The sequence below is a fragment of the Podarcis vaucheri genome (assembly GCF_965113315.1).
Source record: "Podarcis vaucheri genome assembly, chromosome: 17".
In the NCBI taxonomy this organism is placed as follows: domain Eukaryota; kingdom Metazoa; phylum Chordata; class Lepidosauria; order Squamata; family Lacertidae; genus Podarcis; species Podarcis vaucheri.
This window is the reverse complement of record NC_138755.1, coordinates 33,977,677-33,993,953: the sequence shown is the minus strand read 5'-3', so window position 1 is coordinate 33,993,953 and position 16,277 is coordinate 33,977,677. Positions and strand designations below refer to the sequence as shown.

General features: G+C 48.2%; 1 protein-coding gene and 1 long non-coding RNA gene across 2 annotated transcripts; one reads left to right on the top strand and one right to left on the bottom strand.

Annotated features, from left to right (window-relative positions):
* The first annotated feature begins 5,383 nt into the window (after positions 1 to 5,383).
* Positions 5,384 to 7,004, top strand: LOC309521726. Its single transcript, XR_014214771.1, has 2 exons — positions 5,384 to 5,460; positions 6,504 to 7,004. It is a non-coding gene; the product is annotated as an uncharacterized lncRNA (long non-coding RNA).
* A 136-nt stretch (positions 7,005 to 7,140) lies between these two features.
* LOC309522023 (trypsin I-P38-like) lies at positions 7,141 to 15,683 on the bottom strand. Its single transcript, XM_082205227.1, has 5 exons — positions 15,583 to 15,683; positions 14,140 to 14,302; positions 12,085 to 12,338; positions 9,642 to 9,778; positions 7,141 to 7,378 (listed from the first exon to the last, which is right to left on the bottom strand). The coding sequence occupies exons 1-5, from the start codon at positions 15,620 to 15,622 to the stop codon at positions 7,229 to 7,231; spliced, it is 744 nt and encodes a 247-aa protein (XP_082061353.1). The 5' UTR covers positions 15,623 to 15,683; the 3' UTR covers positions 7,141 to 7,228.
* Between the last annotated feature and the right edge of the window lie 594 nt (positions 15,684 to 16,277).

Here is a 16,277-nt window from a genome sequence, read left to right as displayed (position 1 = left end):
AAAGGTTTCTCCCCCTGCTGTAGAAAAGATGGTTTGTGCAAGACCTCATTGATGAAGGGGTGTGGTGCAAGAAGATTACATGGGGTCTACCAAGGAGGGGTTTAGGGCTGCGATTAAACCATTTATTTTTGTATGATAAGAATAAGAATAAGAATGAATTTTATTATTTATGCCCTGTTGACCTGGCTGGGTTTCCCCAGCCACTCTGGTCGGCTTACAGAATATATAAAACATAATAAATAATCAAACATTAAAAACTTCCCTAAGCAGCGTTGCCTTCAAATGTCTTCTAAAAGTTGTATAGTTGTTTATTTCCTTGACATCTGATGGGAGGGCATTCCACAGGGCGGGTGCCACTACCAAGAAGGCCCTCTGCCTGATTCCCTGTAACTTCCCTTCTTGCAGTGAGGGAACAGCCAGAAGGCCCTCGGAGGTGGACCTCAGTGTCTGTGCAGAACGATGGAGGTGGAGACGCTCCTTCAGGTATACTGGGCTGAGGCCATTTGGGATTTTAAAGGTCAGCACCAGCACTTTGAATTGTGCTCGGAATGCACTGGGAGCCATTGAAGATCTTTTAGGACCAGTGTTGTTTGGTTCCGGTGGCCACTCCCGGTCATCAGTCTAGCTGCTGCATTCTGGATTTGTTGTAGTTTCTGGGTCACCTTCAAAGGTAGCCCCATGTAGAGTGCATTGCAGTAATCCAAGTGGGAGATAACCAGAGCATGCACCACTCTGGCGAGACAGTCCGCAGGCAGATAGGGTCTCTGCCTGCGTACCAGATGGAGCTGGTAGACAGCTGCCCTGGACACAGAATTGACCTGTGCCTCCATGGAAGCTGTGAGTCCAAAACGACTCCCAAGCTGTGCACCTGGTCCTTCAGGGGCATAGTTATCCCATTCAGGACCAGGGAGTCCCCCACACCTGCCCACCCCTGTCCCCCCCAAAACAGTACTTCTGTCAGGATTCAACCTCAATCTGTTAGCTGCCATCTATCCTCCAACTACCTCCAGATATTCACACAGGACCTTCACTGCCTTTGCTGGTTCCAGTTTGAAGGAGAGGTAGAGCTGGGTATCATCTGCATACTGGTGAACACCCATTGTTTCTACCAGTGCACAAGGAAACGTGCAGGAAAGCATACCCTCCAACGTCTAACCCAGGGCTTCCCAAACTTGGGTGTCTAGCTGTTTTTGGACTACAACTCCCATCATCCCTAGCTGGCAAGACCGGTGGTCAAGGATGATGGGATTTATAGTCTGAAAAAAACAACTGGAGACCCAAGTTTAACAAAGACTAGTCTAGAGTATCCAAAGCTGCAGAGAGATCGAGAAGCAGAGTTGCACTCCCTCTGTCCTGCTGTCAAAAAAGAAAGAAAGAAGTGATACACTCATTAAAACTATACATAGCTGTCAACTTACAGATTTGAAAATAAGGGACCAGCAGCCTTGAAAATAAGGGATCAGCAGCCAAAATAAGGGATTTTAGTCAACCAGCAGCCAAAGGAAGCCTCAAGCGGTGGTTCCCACAGTGCAGCAACCCGGCAAAGGGGATGCAGCAAGGAAAACCACCGTCACTTCTCCGCTGGGAAGCGCTGAGCAAAGGCGAGTCCCCAGGCAATGTGGCCGATTTGATCGGCACAAGGCATGCAAGCTCCACCCCCAGTCATTCTTAGACTCCTTATTGGGTGAGCAACGCAACCAAGCAACACAGTTGGAGCCTCCCTCCTCCCTGGCTGGCAGGGAGGGAGGGAGAGGAGCTGCTTCCTTTGAAACCCGGGAAATTTAAGGGACATCATCAATCCAGGACAGCAGCGGGACACAGCGCTGGGATAAGGGACTGTCCCGCCAAATAAGGGACACTTGACAGCTATGACTATAGTACTACTTCTTGGCAGAGGGTTACAGACCCAAGTTTGAGAAACTCTATTCTGACCTAAATCCAGGGCACCTCACCTGTCACCCCCTGCACAACCTGCCTGCTGCCCCGCTCAAGCCACTTCAGCCCATCGCCACCACTGCCATCTCCTCACCCCTCGCTGCCTGGCTTTTGCCGGCAGCTAGGATCTCTCTCTACTTCCTCTGCCACAGCTGTGATGAGGCCACTGCTGCAACGTCTGCTGCCGCTGTGATGCCCAGTAAGGCCTACCACTTCTGCGAGGCCCTGCCACCATTGCTAGGCCCACTGCCACCGCTGCTACAATACCCCGTAAGGTCTGCTGCTGCCACAAGGCTCAGACGATCCCCCAACAAGGGCTGCTGAATGAAGCCTTTCCTCTTCAGCTTTTCTCTTTCCCTACCCCCTTCTGCTTTCCCATCTACAGAGGACCCCATATGCAGATGGGCAGTTCTAACTGCAAAAAGAGCCTGCGAAGAACATCATGCCCACCCCCACAGTGCTACTGTGGTCAGTTTTGCTCCTCTCCCAGCTGCATTTGCCCTTGCAATTCTTCAAAGGTTTATTGCTTTTATTTGTGGAGTGCTATGATGGTGGGAAAGGGACGTGGGTGGCGCTGTGGGTTAAACCACAGAGCCTAGGATTTGCCGATCGGAAGGTCGGCGGTTCGAATCCCCACGACTGGGTGAGCTCCCGTTGCTCGGTCCCTGCTCCTGCCAACCTAGCAGTTCGAAAGCACCTCAAAGTGCAAGTAGATAAATAGGTACCGCTTCGGCGGGAAGGTAAACAGTGTTTCCGTGCGCTGCTCTGGTTCGCCAGAAGCAGCTTAGTCATGCTGGCCACATAACCCGGAAGCTGTACGCTGGCTCCCTCGGCCAGTAAAGCCAATGAGTGCCGCAACCCCAGAGTCATCCGTGACTGAACCTAATGGTCAGGGGTCCCTTCCCCTTTACCTTTATGATGTAAACTCCACACAGACACCTCACCCAAAGGACATTTGAAGCTACAGCAAAGGTTTTTATTTTTCCATGCAAATCCATGGTTGAAGAAAGACTTCCACAACAAGTAGATGCTTCCACGTTGATCTTTTGGAGTAACCATCTCTGGGTCACCTTAAAAAGGGCTCTGTGTCTGTGTTTTCAATATATCCCATTAATGGGGGTTTGAGTTTTTAATGCATTTTTTGTAAGCCACTTTGAGTGGGGTTTTTCTTTTCTTTTTACATAACCATAAATTTACATAAATTACATAATTTATAGCGGTGCTATAAATTTTATGAAATGCAGTAAATCAGTTTTAAAATGTGTGGCACCTTTTGAAACGGCTATGCAGAGGAGCCTTCCATCCCGAAGGGGAAGCTCTTGAGCCTTCCTATTTCTGCAAGGAGAGGAAATCCTGGCCTCTGAGAAAAGACTGAAGATTGCTTAGAAACAGCAAACCCTCAGAGAGGAAGGTCGAGATCACAGGGTGTGTGGCGGTTTCCCTCTTGGTTGCAGGTGGGTTTGCAGCTGAAGGGAAAATTAACAGCCAGGAAACCCTAAATTAAAAAGTTATTACAATTTGCCTTAGGTTGATAGAAACTGAGGAGGAAAGAACAAGGAGGACAAGTAGAGAAATGAAGCTTCTGGGGGCAGACGCCTCTTGCTCTGGACTTGCCTTGTCAGCCTGGTAGCGTCCACATTTCGCAGGATTACAACTCCCATCAACCCTGGCTAGCATGGCCGATGGCACTTCAGATAGCCCAGTTGGTAGAGCATGAGGCGCTTAACCTCAGGACTGCGGGTTCAAGCCCCACGTTGGGTAAAAGATTCCTGCCTTGATCTAGATGACCCGCATGGTCCTTTCCAACTCTACAATTCTATAATAGGAATTGTAGTCCAAAACCTCTAGAATGCACCAGGTTGAGGAAGACAGATGCAGACACCAGCAGGGATCTCACAGTTTTTTGTTTTGTTTTGTTTTGTTTTGTTTTGTTTTGTTTTGTTGTTATATTATGTGGGTTGAGCTCCCTGCAAATGGGGGAGGGGGAAGCAATAGACTGGTGGTCTGTGTTTGCCTGAGCTTGAGTCTGGACTAAGGATTCTGAGCCCCTGTGTTCTGATTCGACACATGATATCCAATCACAGAACATTTCAGGATTTGGGCCTCTGCCATTGGCCCTTAAACTCTGAGTCTCGATTCGCAGCTTGGAAGTTTAGACAGCCAACCACGTTGGGAGTGGGAGTGGCCCAGGCCTTCAGAAATGTATATAAGCAGTTGCTTTGCCCCTGTTATCCAGTTATGTAGTTCAGTAAAGGTTCTTGATGTTATCACTGTGTCTTGCCTCGTGGGAACCCACCTACACTTCAGTGTGTGAGACTTATGCAGGCTTTGTGCTTTCCTTTGGTAATAAGGCGGGGGCCATTTGATGTTGCCGCCTCCTCCTTTGCCCGGCTGGGCTATCTCTTTCTTCCAGGAGAGAGAAGCAACCCCCATCCCCGGGCAAAGGCGACTGAAACTCACACAATCTGGAGGCAGGGGACATGATCAACTGAGAAACAAGTTGGGCAGGCTGGGTCGTCCTCTTATATACCTGCTGAGATTGACAAGGCATCTGACCCTCACCTTAATCCCATAGCTCTCCTGTAGCTGCCTTTGAATGGTTATCATTTAACTTTCTCGGGAAAGAATTAGCATCACATGTCATGTGCATGAAAGTTGCCGAACCAATTAACCAACTAGAAGGATTACTGTTAATAGCACCAGTTTTCCTATAGTGTAACTTGATATTGCTGAATATGGGCAGGCCTATGGCCTAGGCAGGCCAGGTCGTCCTCTTATATACCTGCTGGGTATGACACGTGATGCTAATTATTTCCCGTGAGGGTCAGATGCCTTGTGATCAAGACCCCACTAACCTCCAGTTCGTGTGGTATGAGGGCCAGACCATAATGGCAGTTTCACCTGGCAGTATATCACAGGTGAAACCACCACTGCTCCTGAGTCCCTCTTCCACCAGGGTGAAGCTGCCATTGCGGTCTGGCCCTCGTACTAGTCCTGGGCATTGGATTGATACATTACCCAGGCCTAAACATCAGCCTCACACACACACCCATCTCACACACACGCTGGCATCTCTTCCTGCCACATGTTTCTTTATGGCATGAATGGTAATGCTATGCCCATGTGCTCAGTCACCTGGTTAACTGCTGTAACAACAGGATGCGAGCATTTATGGGCTATTGGCCTCATCCAGCAGGAACTTCTTTTGTTTCTCTTTTTGCGAACTACTGCTGAAAGAAATTTCAGCGAAACCAGATTGCCATTTAATGCGTCTTATTATCCCCCCCTGAACGGTTCCCTCCCCAGCTGACTCTGCTTCTAGCCCCCCCCCCCTTTGAGTGGTTTCTCTTTTATTTCCACTCCTTTCCTGACAACACATCCTGTTCTCCAATCTGCGCTTCATTGCATTAGCTGTTTGAAGAGCACCAAGGATGGTTTTGTGCCTGGTGTTGGGCAAATATCTGCTGAGAGGTTCCTTTCCGTCAATAAGCTTCCATTTGCTGCTCACTTTACTGTTCCCGTCAGGTAAGCAACTTCTTACTACCACCATCTCTTAACTCTGTGGGCTTTAAACTATTCTAACCTGGGATTCATTTTTAACCCCCAAATTCACTATTTTTTTTTGCTTACCGTATTTTTCGCCCCATAAGACGCACTTTTCCCCCTCCAAAAATGAAGGGAAAATTGGGGTGCGTCTTATGGGGCGAATGCCTGCAAGCCTCGCGCGCCCGGCAGGAGGTCCCACCGGGTGCGCGAGGCTTGGGGCGGCAGCCTGTCGCCCGAAGCACGGGGAGCCCTCGGGAGGGCTCCCCCTGCTTCGGGCGAGTGCCTGCAAGCCTCGCGCACCCAGCAGAAGGTCCCACCGGGTGCGCGAGGCTTGGGGCGGCAGCGGACTGCTTGCGCGCACCTAGAAGCTTGGGGCACGCTGAGCTCAGCACGCCCCAAGCTTCTAGGTGCGCGCGAGCAGTCCGCTGCTGCCCCAAGCCTCGCGCACCCGGTGGGACCTCCTGCCGGGTGCGCGAGGCTTGGGGCGGCAGCGGACTGCTTGCCGGCACGCAGAAGCTTGGGGCGCGCTGACCTCAGCTCGCCCCAAGCTTCTGGATTAGCGCAGGGGTCCGCTAGCCCTGGGAGAGGCGCCCGGCTCTCCCACGCTAGCGGAGACCTTGCCGGCACGCAGAAGCTTGGGGCGCGCTGAGCTCCGCACGCCCCAAGCTCCTGGTGTAGCGCAGCGCACCTGGGGGGGAAATATTTTTTTTTCCTTTATTCCCCCCCCCCCAAATCTAGGTGCGTCTTATGGGCCGGTGCGTCTTATGGGGCGAAAAATACGGTATATCAATAGTTTTTAATGGTACGGTCAAACTATTATTTAGTCAAACTAAATAATAATAATAGTCAAACTATTATTTACTGTCAAACTATTATTTATTAGTATTGGCTAATCTTGATTATCTGGGGTTAATCAGGTTGACACATACTCTTTTTGAAGTTGCAACATCTCCCTTGAATTGTAAGCCATCTGATTCAACTCTTAATTTCTTTTACCTGCATTCCTTTCTTTTTCTTATAAGGCAGTGCTGTAGACCAGTCTGCAGATATGATTGTCAGGGGAAATGAGCGAGTCATCCTGAAATGCTCCCAACCGAAAACACGCTTTACCTACATGTACTGGTATAAGCAAGAAAGGAGGAAAGATGCACAGCTCCAGCTAGTGATTTATTCGAGAGAAGGTGCTGGAGATAGGTTTCCTATTGAGACGGAATTTCAAGACTTCTTTGAGAGCCCTGGAATGCAAGATTTCAGCTTGAATCTGATCTTGAAAGAAGCAAAGCCGAGAGACACGGGCACCTACTTCTGCGCTAAGCAAGATCACACAGTGAAGAGGCTGCACAGGAAACCAGTCACAAACCCCTTCACTGGGGAATGTACATGATAATTGTTGCTGCACAGATATGACCCAAGATATTTTGCTGCCTGAGGAGGAAAAATCCAAGTGCCATCCATGTTCTACTAATTAACATGAGACATAACTGACTGGGAAGTTCTCCTGGATCAGTCCCTCTCTCTCTCTCTCTCTCTCTCTCTCTCTCTCTCTCTCTCTCACACACACACACACACACTATTTCAGGTGAATGTGAACACAAAGTGACAATTCCTAGATCTCCCTTTGCATTAAAGAGCTTCACCGCTGTTTTATTTTTTTGAGTATTGAATCCATACATTTCGATCCAGTGGGATGTCCTCTCGGTGCGTGCAAAGAGGAGAGTGAATCTTCTCAAAATATGTTGGATTTTGATCAGTTGGATCTCATAGTGCTATCAATCCACGAGACGTAGTTGCAAACTTTGGTGTAGACTCCAGGGTAGCCTTTCTGAGCACATCCAATGCCCCAGGAGACAATTCCCTGGAGCTGCCCGTTGCAGACCACGGGACCACCAGAGTCTCCCTGTGAAAGAACACAAGGAAAATCTATTCAGTAAGCGGTAGAAGTGAGAGACGGAATATGACTTGTGTTACTCCAATACCTTGCAACAGTTCGTAGAATGTGCCCCTGCAAAACTATAGACTAACTGTCATTGAGATCCTTTTTGTCTACAGTGGTGCCCCGCAAGATGAATGCCTCACAAGACAGGAAACCCGCTAGACGAAAGAGTTTTCCGTTTTGGAGGTGCTTCGCAAAACGAATTTCCTATGGGCTTGCTTCGCAAGACGACAATGTCTTGCGAGTTCCTGCTGGTTTTTCCCCTCCCCCCTTTTTCTAAGCCGCTAAACCGCTTATCAGCTGATCCGATCAGCAGATAAGCCGCTAAAAGCCGCTAATAGTGCTAATAGCACTAATCCGCTAATCCTTCAATGGGCTTGCTTCGCAAGACGAAAAAACTGCTAGACGAAGAGAATCACAGAACGGATTCTTTTCGTCTTGCGAGGCACCACTGTAATTCCTGCCACACAGGCATCAGTCTCTTGGACAGTACCACCGAAGCCTGATAACTGTGGAGTTGGGGTGGGATTTCTGAGGGAAACTGCTCAGCACCTCCCCAAAATGATAATCCCAAGGATTATGGGGAGGCAGGGGAGCTACGGCAGTTAAAGCAACTCAAAACCGAGTAAGGTTTGTTCTGTCGATGCAAGCCTTGCACAAGAGCTTCTGCTTGTGCAATGGGGCTTTCCCATCCTCCTCCCCCCCATACCCACCCCAAATGGAGGGGTTGGGAAAGCCCCCAGAACAGGGGCAGAGAGTGAATGCTTGAATGCTTGCACTGACAAGCTATTCACCATAAGGCAAAGTGGTCTATTCACTTTTTGAGTTCCCTCTCCCACCCAACATTCAAGCGGTGTATAAATGTTGTTAAATAAATGAACAGGGTGGCATTTTCTTCCAACCAATAAGTTGAAACAGCCATGATTTCTGTTAAGTTGTAGGTGAACATATCAGACGACACAGCGATTCTTCAAACAGCTCTTGTTTATTCACAGGTCAGAACAGAACTGAACTGAAGGGTTCAGCCAGCCTGCTTATATAGAGCTCCACTAGAACGCAACAGTAACCATTTTCCGTAACTAGCCAATCACTGAACGTCACTTTCGATCCCTTATTTGCATATGTGGACCTGAACTATCTACCGTATCCCCCTGCTGGCCCAGGATGAGAACTTCAGTACATAACAATTTCCAAGGCCTTTCATCCCACTGTAAGCTTTTACAGGATTTCAAAGAGGCAGAATTGCCAAATAAACAGCAGGCCCCCCAAAACTAATACTGAACTTATAGGGTCTCTCTACAGTTATAATGAAGAGCAGAAAGTAGACTTCGCTCAACTATCAAGTTGTCTTTTGCAAACAGACCAATAACTCAAGGATTATTCCCGGCTGAACAAGAGGAGGGATTAACACTAAAGCAAATCTCAAAACTATCTTCAGGTACTAGTAATGCAAGTATAAAAGACTCTTTCTCCCAGTTCTCTGGGACAAATAAGGAGAACCCACCAGCCATCAGGTGATTTGCACTATTAACAGCGGATGTTGTATGTATAAAATCTTTTTGGGGCTGATTGTAATGAAATTCTCACCATCCTGGTAGAAATTTGCGAAACCTTCTGGGGGGGGGGGAATCTGATAAAACTGTTTGTGGGGCCTGAAAATAACACCAATATCCCCTCCCATACACATTTTGCCTAATATACATTACACATTTTTTGCAAAGCAATTTCTCCAAATATAGTGCTTTTTAATTTTCACTAATATACACATTTTTAAAAATGCACACTTTCCCCTCGTATACACATTTTTATATGTATTCCTTGGCTGCAGAAATCCAATGCAAATTTGGAGAAGTGCAAATTTTGATGGACGGCTGTGGTAGGTACTCATTTAAATGCAAACTGAATTGGGTTTCTCCCCATCCCTAAACCTCCATAGTAGCAATAGGCAACTAGAGACTGGGGGGGGGGGGGGTTTACTCTGCCTAACGGGAAAATTCCTCCTGTCCCTCTGAACCGCCTGATCACAAAGAAATCATCCCTCCCTTGCTATTATCCCGTTAGACCTTGCTTAGCAGACATAATAATAATAATTTTATTATTTATACCACACCCATCTGGCTGGGTTGCCCTTCCTGAATCATTGACTACTAACTGAGCATCTGTATCATCTGCCAAGAGACCTCTATGCAACGACACTGAAGTGCCTATGGAAAGAGAGAAGATTTACCTGGCAGGAGTCTTTGCCGCCCTCCAGAAATCCCACACACATCATGTTTTGAGTGATTTGCCCCGGATAAGCATTTGTGCACTGGCTAGAGGAAAGCACGGGAGCATTCAGGCACTGCAGGAGGTCAGGGTAGCTGGCTGCAGGAAGCACAGGAGAAAAGAAAATAAGAATGTTGTATTCATTATTATGATAGAGGGACGTGGGTGGCGCTGTGGGTTAAACCACAGAGCCTAGGGCTTGCTGATCAGAAGGTTGACGGTTTGAATCCCTGCGACGGGGTGAGCTCCCGTTGCTTGGTCCCAGCTCCTGCCAACCTAGCAGTTTGAAAGCACGTCAAAGTGCAAGTAGATAAATAGGTACCGCTCTGGCGGGAAGGTAAACAGCGTTTCCGTGCGCTGCTCTGGTTCGCCAGAAGCGGCTTAGTCATGCTGGCCACATGACCTGGAAGCTGTACGCCGGCTCCCTCAGCCAATAAAGCGAGATGAGCGCCACAACCCCAGAGTCGGTCACGACTGGACCTAATGGTCAGGGGTCCCTTTACCTTTATTCATTATTATGATTTACATGGAAAGTATTGCATTGGAAGAAGCAAAGATCACCAGTGTTGAAGCAATGATTCTTCAACATCAACTTTGTTGGACTGGTCATGTTGTGCGGATGCCTGACTGTCGTCTTCCAAAGCAACTACTCTATTCTGAACTTTAAAATGGTAAGCGTAATGCTGGTGGTCAACAAAAGAGGTTTAAAGACTGTCTCAAGGCAAATCTAAAAAAAAAGTAGTATAAACACTGACAACTGGTAAACACTGGCCTGGGAGCACTCCAATTGGAGAACAGCCTTTACCAAAGGTGTCATGGGCTTTGAAGATGCTCAAACTCAGGATGAAAGGGAGAAATGTGCTAAGAGGAAGGCATGTTTGGCAAACCCTCACTGTGACCAACTCCCGCCCGGAAACCAATGTCCCCACTGTGGAAGGACATGTGGATCCACAATTGCCCTCCACAGTCACTTACAAACCCACTGTTAAAACCGTGTTTATGGAAGACAATCTTACTCGACTACAAGTTATCACCAGAGAAGAAGGCGACTTTTTGATATTGTTTATGACTACTTTCGCCCTGTAATTTTTCATATGTTGAGCATGGTTTCGACTTTGGAAAGGCAGCATACGAATAAAATGATTTTGAAAACGGGGACAACATCCTTTCATGATTTTCTTTCCCCTGTAACTATAGATTATAGATAGTATTTGGGGCACGGGGCTGGGGGTGATTTGGGGAAGTGAAGCAATGAGGAGGGATTCTCCTGGTCCACATCCTGCTAAAGGAGACTGCCTTCATGATAAGAGGATATGGTCAGTGTTGAAATAAGATTCAGCTGCCAGTCAGCCTGGCTTATACACATGGAATGGAGTAGAGAGCAGGGTGAGCCAGGGGTGTGAAGTCAGGGGGGCGGGCTGCTGGTTCGATGGCCCTGGGTGCACTTTTTCTGGGAGGGCAGCATGGGGAGGACACAACAGGCACACACCCTTTGATCCCAGCCTCACAAAGTGAGGGCAAGGATAGGATCAAAGGGCACATAGCTATTGTGTCCTCATGCTGCCATCGCATCAGCATTGAGGGGTGGGCTGCCATACCCTGCCCCAGGCGCACAGGCTCCATGAAGACACACTCTGCTGCTGGAGTGAGCAACCTGCCTGTCCCATTCTGCAAAAGTACTTGGACCAGCCCTGCATGGGCATAGACAACGGGGAGCAAGGGGGCAGCTGCCCATCCATGAAAGTTAATCAATAAAAATACTTAACTAACTGGGGTTCTTCCCTCCCTAACATAAATCCTGGTTGTTGTTGTTGTTGTTGTTGTTTAGCCGTGTCCACCTCTTCATGACCTCATGGACCAGAGCACGCCAGGCACTCCTGTCTTCCACTGCCTCCCACAGTTTGGTCAAACTCATGCTGGTAGCTTCGAGAACACTATCCAACCATCTCGTCCTCTGTCGTCCCCTTCTCCTTGTGCCCTCCATCTTTCCCAACATCAGCGTCTTTTCCAGGGAGTTTTCTCTTCTCATGAGGTGGCCAAAGTATTGGAGCCTCAGCTTCAGGATCTGTCCTTCCAGTGAGCACTCAGGGCTGATTTCCTTAAGAATGGATAGGTTTGATCTTCTTGCAGTCCATGGGACGCTCAAGAGTCCCCATAATTCAATCCTGGTTATGCCCATGCAATCTGGGTATTGCTTTTAGAGAGTAAGTTACAATGGCAATCTTAGTCTTAACTTTAAAGGGCACGTTAAAAGCAACTAGATCTTTTTTAAGGCAACAGAAGGAGATGGGAGAATATGGTTGGGTGGCTAACATGTTGCTCTCTACCCCACCCCCACCCCCGATTTGTACTCAGCATTCTTGCCCTTGCACCTGCATCACAAAAGAACACAAAGGAGGACTCACTGCCACTGCTGCGGGTGTTGCCCCAGCCGGAAATGAGGCACTGTGTCCCGGTGGTCACGCAGCTGGTGGGCAGGGTGACCGATCTGACCCGGGCGTTGATGGTTGCCTGGGTGGACAGCTTGATGAGCATGATGTCATTGTCCAGTGTGTTGGCGTTGTATCTTGGGTGGCGGATGACTTTGGCTGAATTAATGTACTGCTCGCTGCCATCGTTTAAGGTCAAACTGTGTTCCCCAAGTCTCACCTGGATACGTCTGGTTTCAGACAAAGAAGAGGACCTTGATCATCCACATTCCTGTTTCAACACCCCACACAACCCCAGAACCACTGACATTGCTCCTTTTCTTTGGAGCACACCATTCTCCAAAGTGACTTGAATCCTGACAAATGTGGGATTGGTTGCAAGTTAGCTTCTAGTCTCAAAATAGGCCATCTAGTCCATCTAGCTCAGAAATGTCCACACCAGGCTTTTCCAAACTTGGGTCTCCAGCTGTTTTTGGACTACAGCTCCCATCATCCCTAGCTAGCAGGACCAGTGGTCAGGGATGATGGGAACTGTAGTCCAAAAGCAGCTGGAGTCCCAAGTTTGAGGAAACCCTGGTCTACACTGACTAGCAATGGTGCTCCAAGTTTGAGGCAGGAACACTTTCCCCCCAACTCTACCTGGAGATGCCAAGAGTTGAACCTGGAAACTTCTGCACGCAAAACGGATGCTCTTCTACTGAGCTATGTGGTTCCTGCTTCAGTGCAGGCTGAGTTGTTGGCATCTGTCTGTCTCAAGAGACAATGCAATGTGTGCCTCTGGGGGTGAAACCACTGGGTTAGCAGCACCAAAGTGACCTCCCCAGGGCACAAGCCAGGGCAGTGTTTTTGGAGGTCCTGGGCTGCCCAGATGACAAGACCCACCTCTTGATCTCTCTGATGTGGTCCAAAGGAAAGCAGAAGAATACGTTTGGCACCAGCTTGGCAGCAGACGGGGTGCCAACTTGAATAAAATATTGGGGAGGAGCAGGTAAGCCCCTCCTCATATAATTGATCACAAGACGAGGTGCGTGTACATCATCTGAATGGCAATGCCCATTAACTTAGGGTAGGGCTGTCAAACATTTTATTGGGAGGCCAAATACACCTTGGCCTCTAGGAGTTGCCAGAAGGAAGCGTACAAGGCACCATCTAACTGGCGCAGGGACTCCACTCTGGATTTGTGTAGGTTTACTCCTCAGCCCTCTCTTCTCCTGAAACCACCCCAGAAGGCAGAAGAGGTTTTGGATCAGAGGTTTCCTTCTCCTAGATGGGCTACCTTCTCAGGTTGATGAGCCCCATCTGCTCCTCACTTCCCTCTATAACACATGCAGAAACAGCCTTCTTGACCATTGGACCCGCTGGTGGCCTCGTCTGCTCAATCCGCCAGAACTTGTCTTCACATGCAGGGAGGTCCCAAACTCACCAAGGGTTTGAAACCCAGTGGCTACCCTCACCTGGTTTAGCTGGCCAGCTGATGCCGTTCCCAGGGTGTGGCTGCTGCCACATGCTGATAGCTTCTAGGGGACACAGGTGAGAGCTGAGTGCAGGGTGGGAACCAAAGGTAGACTAACTACCCCAGAAGAAGCACAAGAAGCATCAGAGGTACTGCCCCTCCTCCAACATCCCATGCAACCTCATACAGGTTGAATGTTCCAGTGGTTATTATTATTATTTCCAGTGTTAACTGCAGGGGGCAGTGTCTACTACTGCTCACAAAAGGAATACCAAAATAAATACAGTGGTACCTCAGGTTAAGAACTTAATTCGTTCCAGAGATCCGTTCTTAACCTGAAACGGTTCTTAACCTGAGGCGTGCTTTCGCTAATGGGGCCTCCTGCTGCCACTGTGCCACTGGTGCGTGATTTCCATTCTTATCCTGGGGCAAAGTTCTTAACCTGGAGCAACCACTTCCTGGTTAGCAGAGTTTGTAACCTGAAGCATCTGTAACCCAAGGTACCACTGTAAATAAAAAACTAGAGCAATACTGCTGAAAGGAGCAGCATGACCAGTTTGTTTGTTTTTTAAACTTACGACTTATAGCAGTGAGCAGCCGAAACAACCCACTGGTTGTTGATGAGCGAACCACCACAGAAGTGGTATCCGGAATTCAGGGAAACTTGGTAGGGAACAGAATGCGACTGGCAGGTGTAGCCTCCCACAATTTTATCATCATCATCATTGATGGGGAAGGCAACTGGGGGAGGAATAAAGAACATCAAATTCAGTATTTGGGATCCTGGGAGACACACCAGCCTACAGATTGGGCTTCATGAGGTCTATGTTCCATGGCTCTACTGTGCAAATGATCAAGCATAGCAGAAACTCAACCTGCTGTCCGTCTTGTCTACCATTAATTAAAAAACCCTGGCATGCCACAATTCTTTCCTTCCATTTAGCAAGGCAAGGTTCTTGTCTGTAATCTCCATGTAGGTGAAGAGTTGTCTAATTGCACAGAGTACCAGGAAACATCTGGTGAAAGGGAAAGCAAGAGAACTCCAAATTTCCATATCTCCCAGATGTTTTCCTAGCCTGGTCAAGTCCTGTTTCATACATACTTGTGGACTAAGCAAAGAGCCACCAATGTCTCCAATTGGAAGGTTAGCCACTTTGCCCATCTACTCTTCCTTCAAGAATCTGTCTTTAAAATAACGTATGGTTACCAGATTTTTTTCAATGAAGCCGGGGACACTTTTTTTTTGAAGCTGAGTAGCAACAGGGAGTCAGTAGTGGGGATGGTGAGGCAAAAGACCCTGGGCCCAAGCACATATGCATATTGTATAAAGGTACAAAGCCCTTCTTCCGCACCCTGTGAAACATAAATGCACAGAGGTTTTGAAAAACTGGGCAACGGTGCGCTGCCTGTCCGTGACTCCCAAACCTCCCCCAATCTCCTGCCCGCTTCCCCCTTTGTTTTGACTGAAGGGCTTTGCACCTGGCTTGACAGAGAAACCACTCGCCTTGCACCCCTCCTGGGCAACGGCCGCCCACTCGCAACTCCAGAGCCTCCCCCGATCTGTCAAAACAAAGGGGGAAGGGGGAAGGAGATCTGTACCACCGGACATCCCCGGTTCTCCTTCAGCAGTGGCAGCGGCAGCGAGCAGCTCCTGAAGCCAGCCAGAGGCAACTGCGCTACCAGGCTGGCTCCGGGCTGCTGAGGCTACCACTGCCACCTTTCCCGGGGAGAGATTTGCAAATCCAGGGACATTCCGGGGACAGAATTGCAAATCTGGGGACTGTTCCTCGAAACCGGGGGCGTCTGATAACCCTAAAATAACAGGCCTCGTGTGTTTGTCTCCATTTGGCTGAAGCTGGTCAGGACTGGAAGGCAGCGACAGGCATCGCAGAGGCACAGCTTCCCTTCGGGTGTGACCCCTACTTGTCAAAGAGGTAAACAGTCCCAGGAATATTCAAAGTAGCAGGAAGAGCCATCTCCCCCTTTTTACCCAGACAGGAACCATGAGAAACCACACTTACCAGCCACTCCCAAGAAGGCTATGAACCAAACAAATCTCATGGTGTTTTCTTCCCAGTGGGAAAGCCAAGAGGAAGCATTGTATATTTATATCCTGGGGTTATCTCCACCCCAAGGGCTTTATCCAATGGAAAAGTACACAATGGAAAATCTAGAAAATCCATACTTGGGTTTGCATTAGCAACAGGTGGTGAGGAAAAAGAGAATCAATCATACATTAATCACAGACCCTCCAAGTGTCCCTCTTTTCTAGGGATAGTCCCAGATTTACAGAAGCCATCTCAGTTTCTGATTTGATCCCAGAATGTCCCACTTTTCCTTAAGATGCCCCTATTTTCATCGGAGAAATGTTGGAGAGTATAGAGTTATGCAAATCCCCCGAACCAAGGAGATAAGTAACTATACAAGCTTTAGAAGGCATCTGAAAGCAGCCCTGTGTAGGGAAGGTTTTTTAAATGTTTAATGTTTTATTATGTTTTTATATATGTTGAAAGCCACCCAGAGTGACTGGGGCAACCCAGTCAGATGGGTGGGTAATTATTTATTTATTTATTTATTTATTTATTAATTAAATAGGATGTCCCTATTTTCATCAGAGAAATGTTGGATGGTATGTAATCATAAATTCACAAAATATAGATGGTAACCTTCCTTAATCTTAACTCCTATTTGAGAGTCCAGATGTTTTAAATTCCTC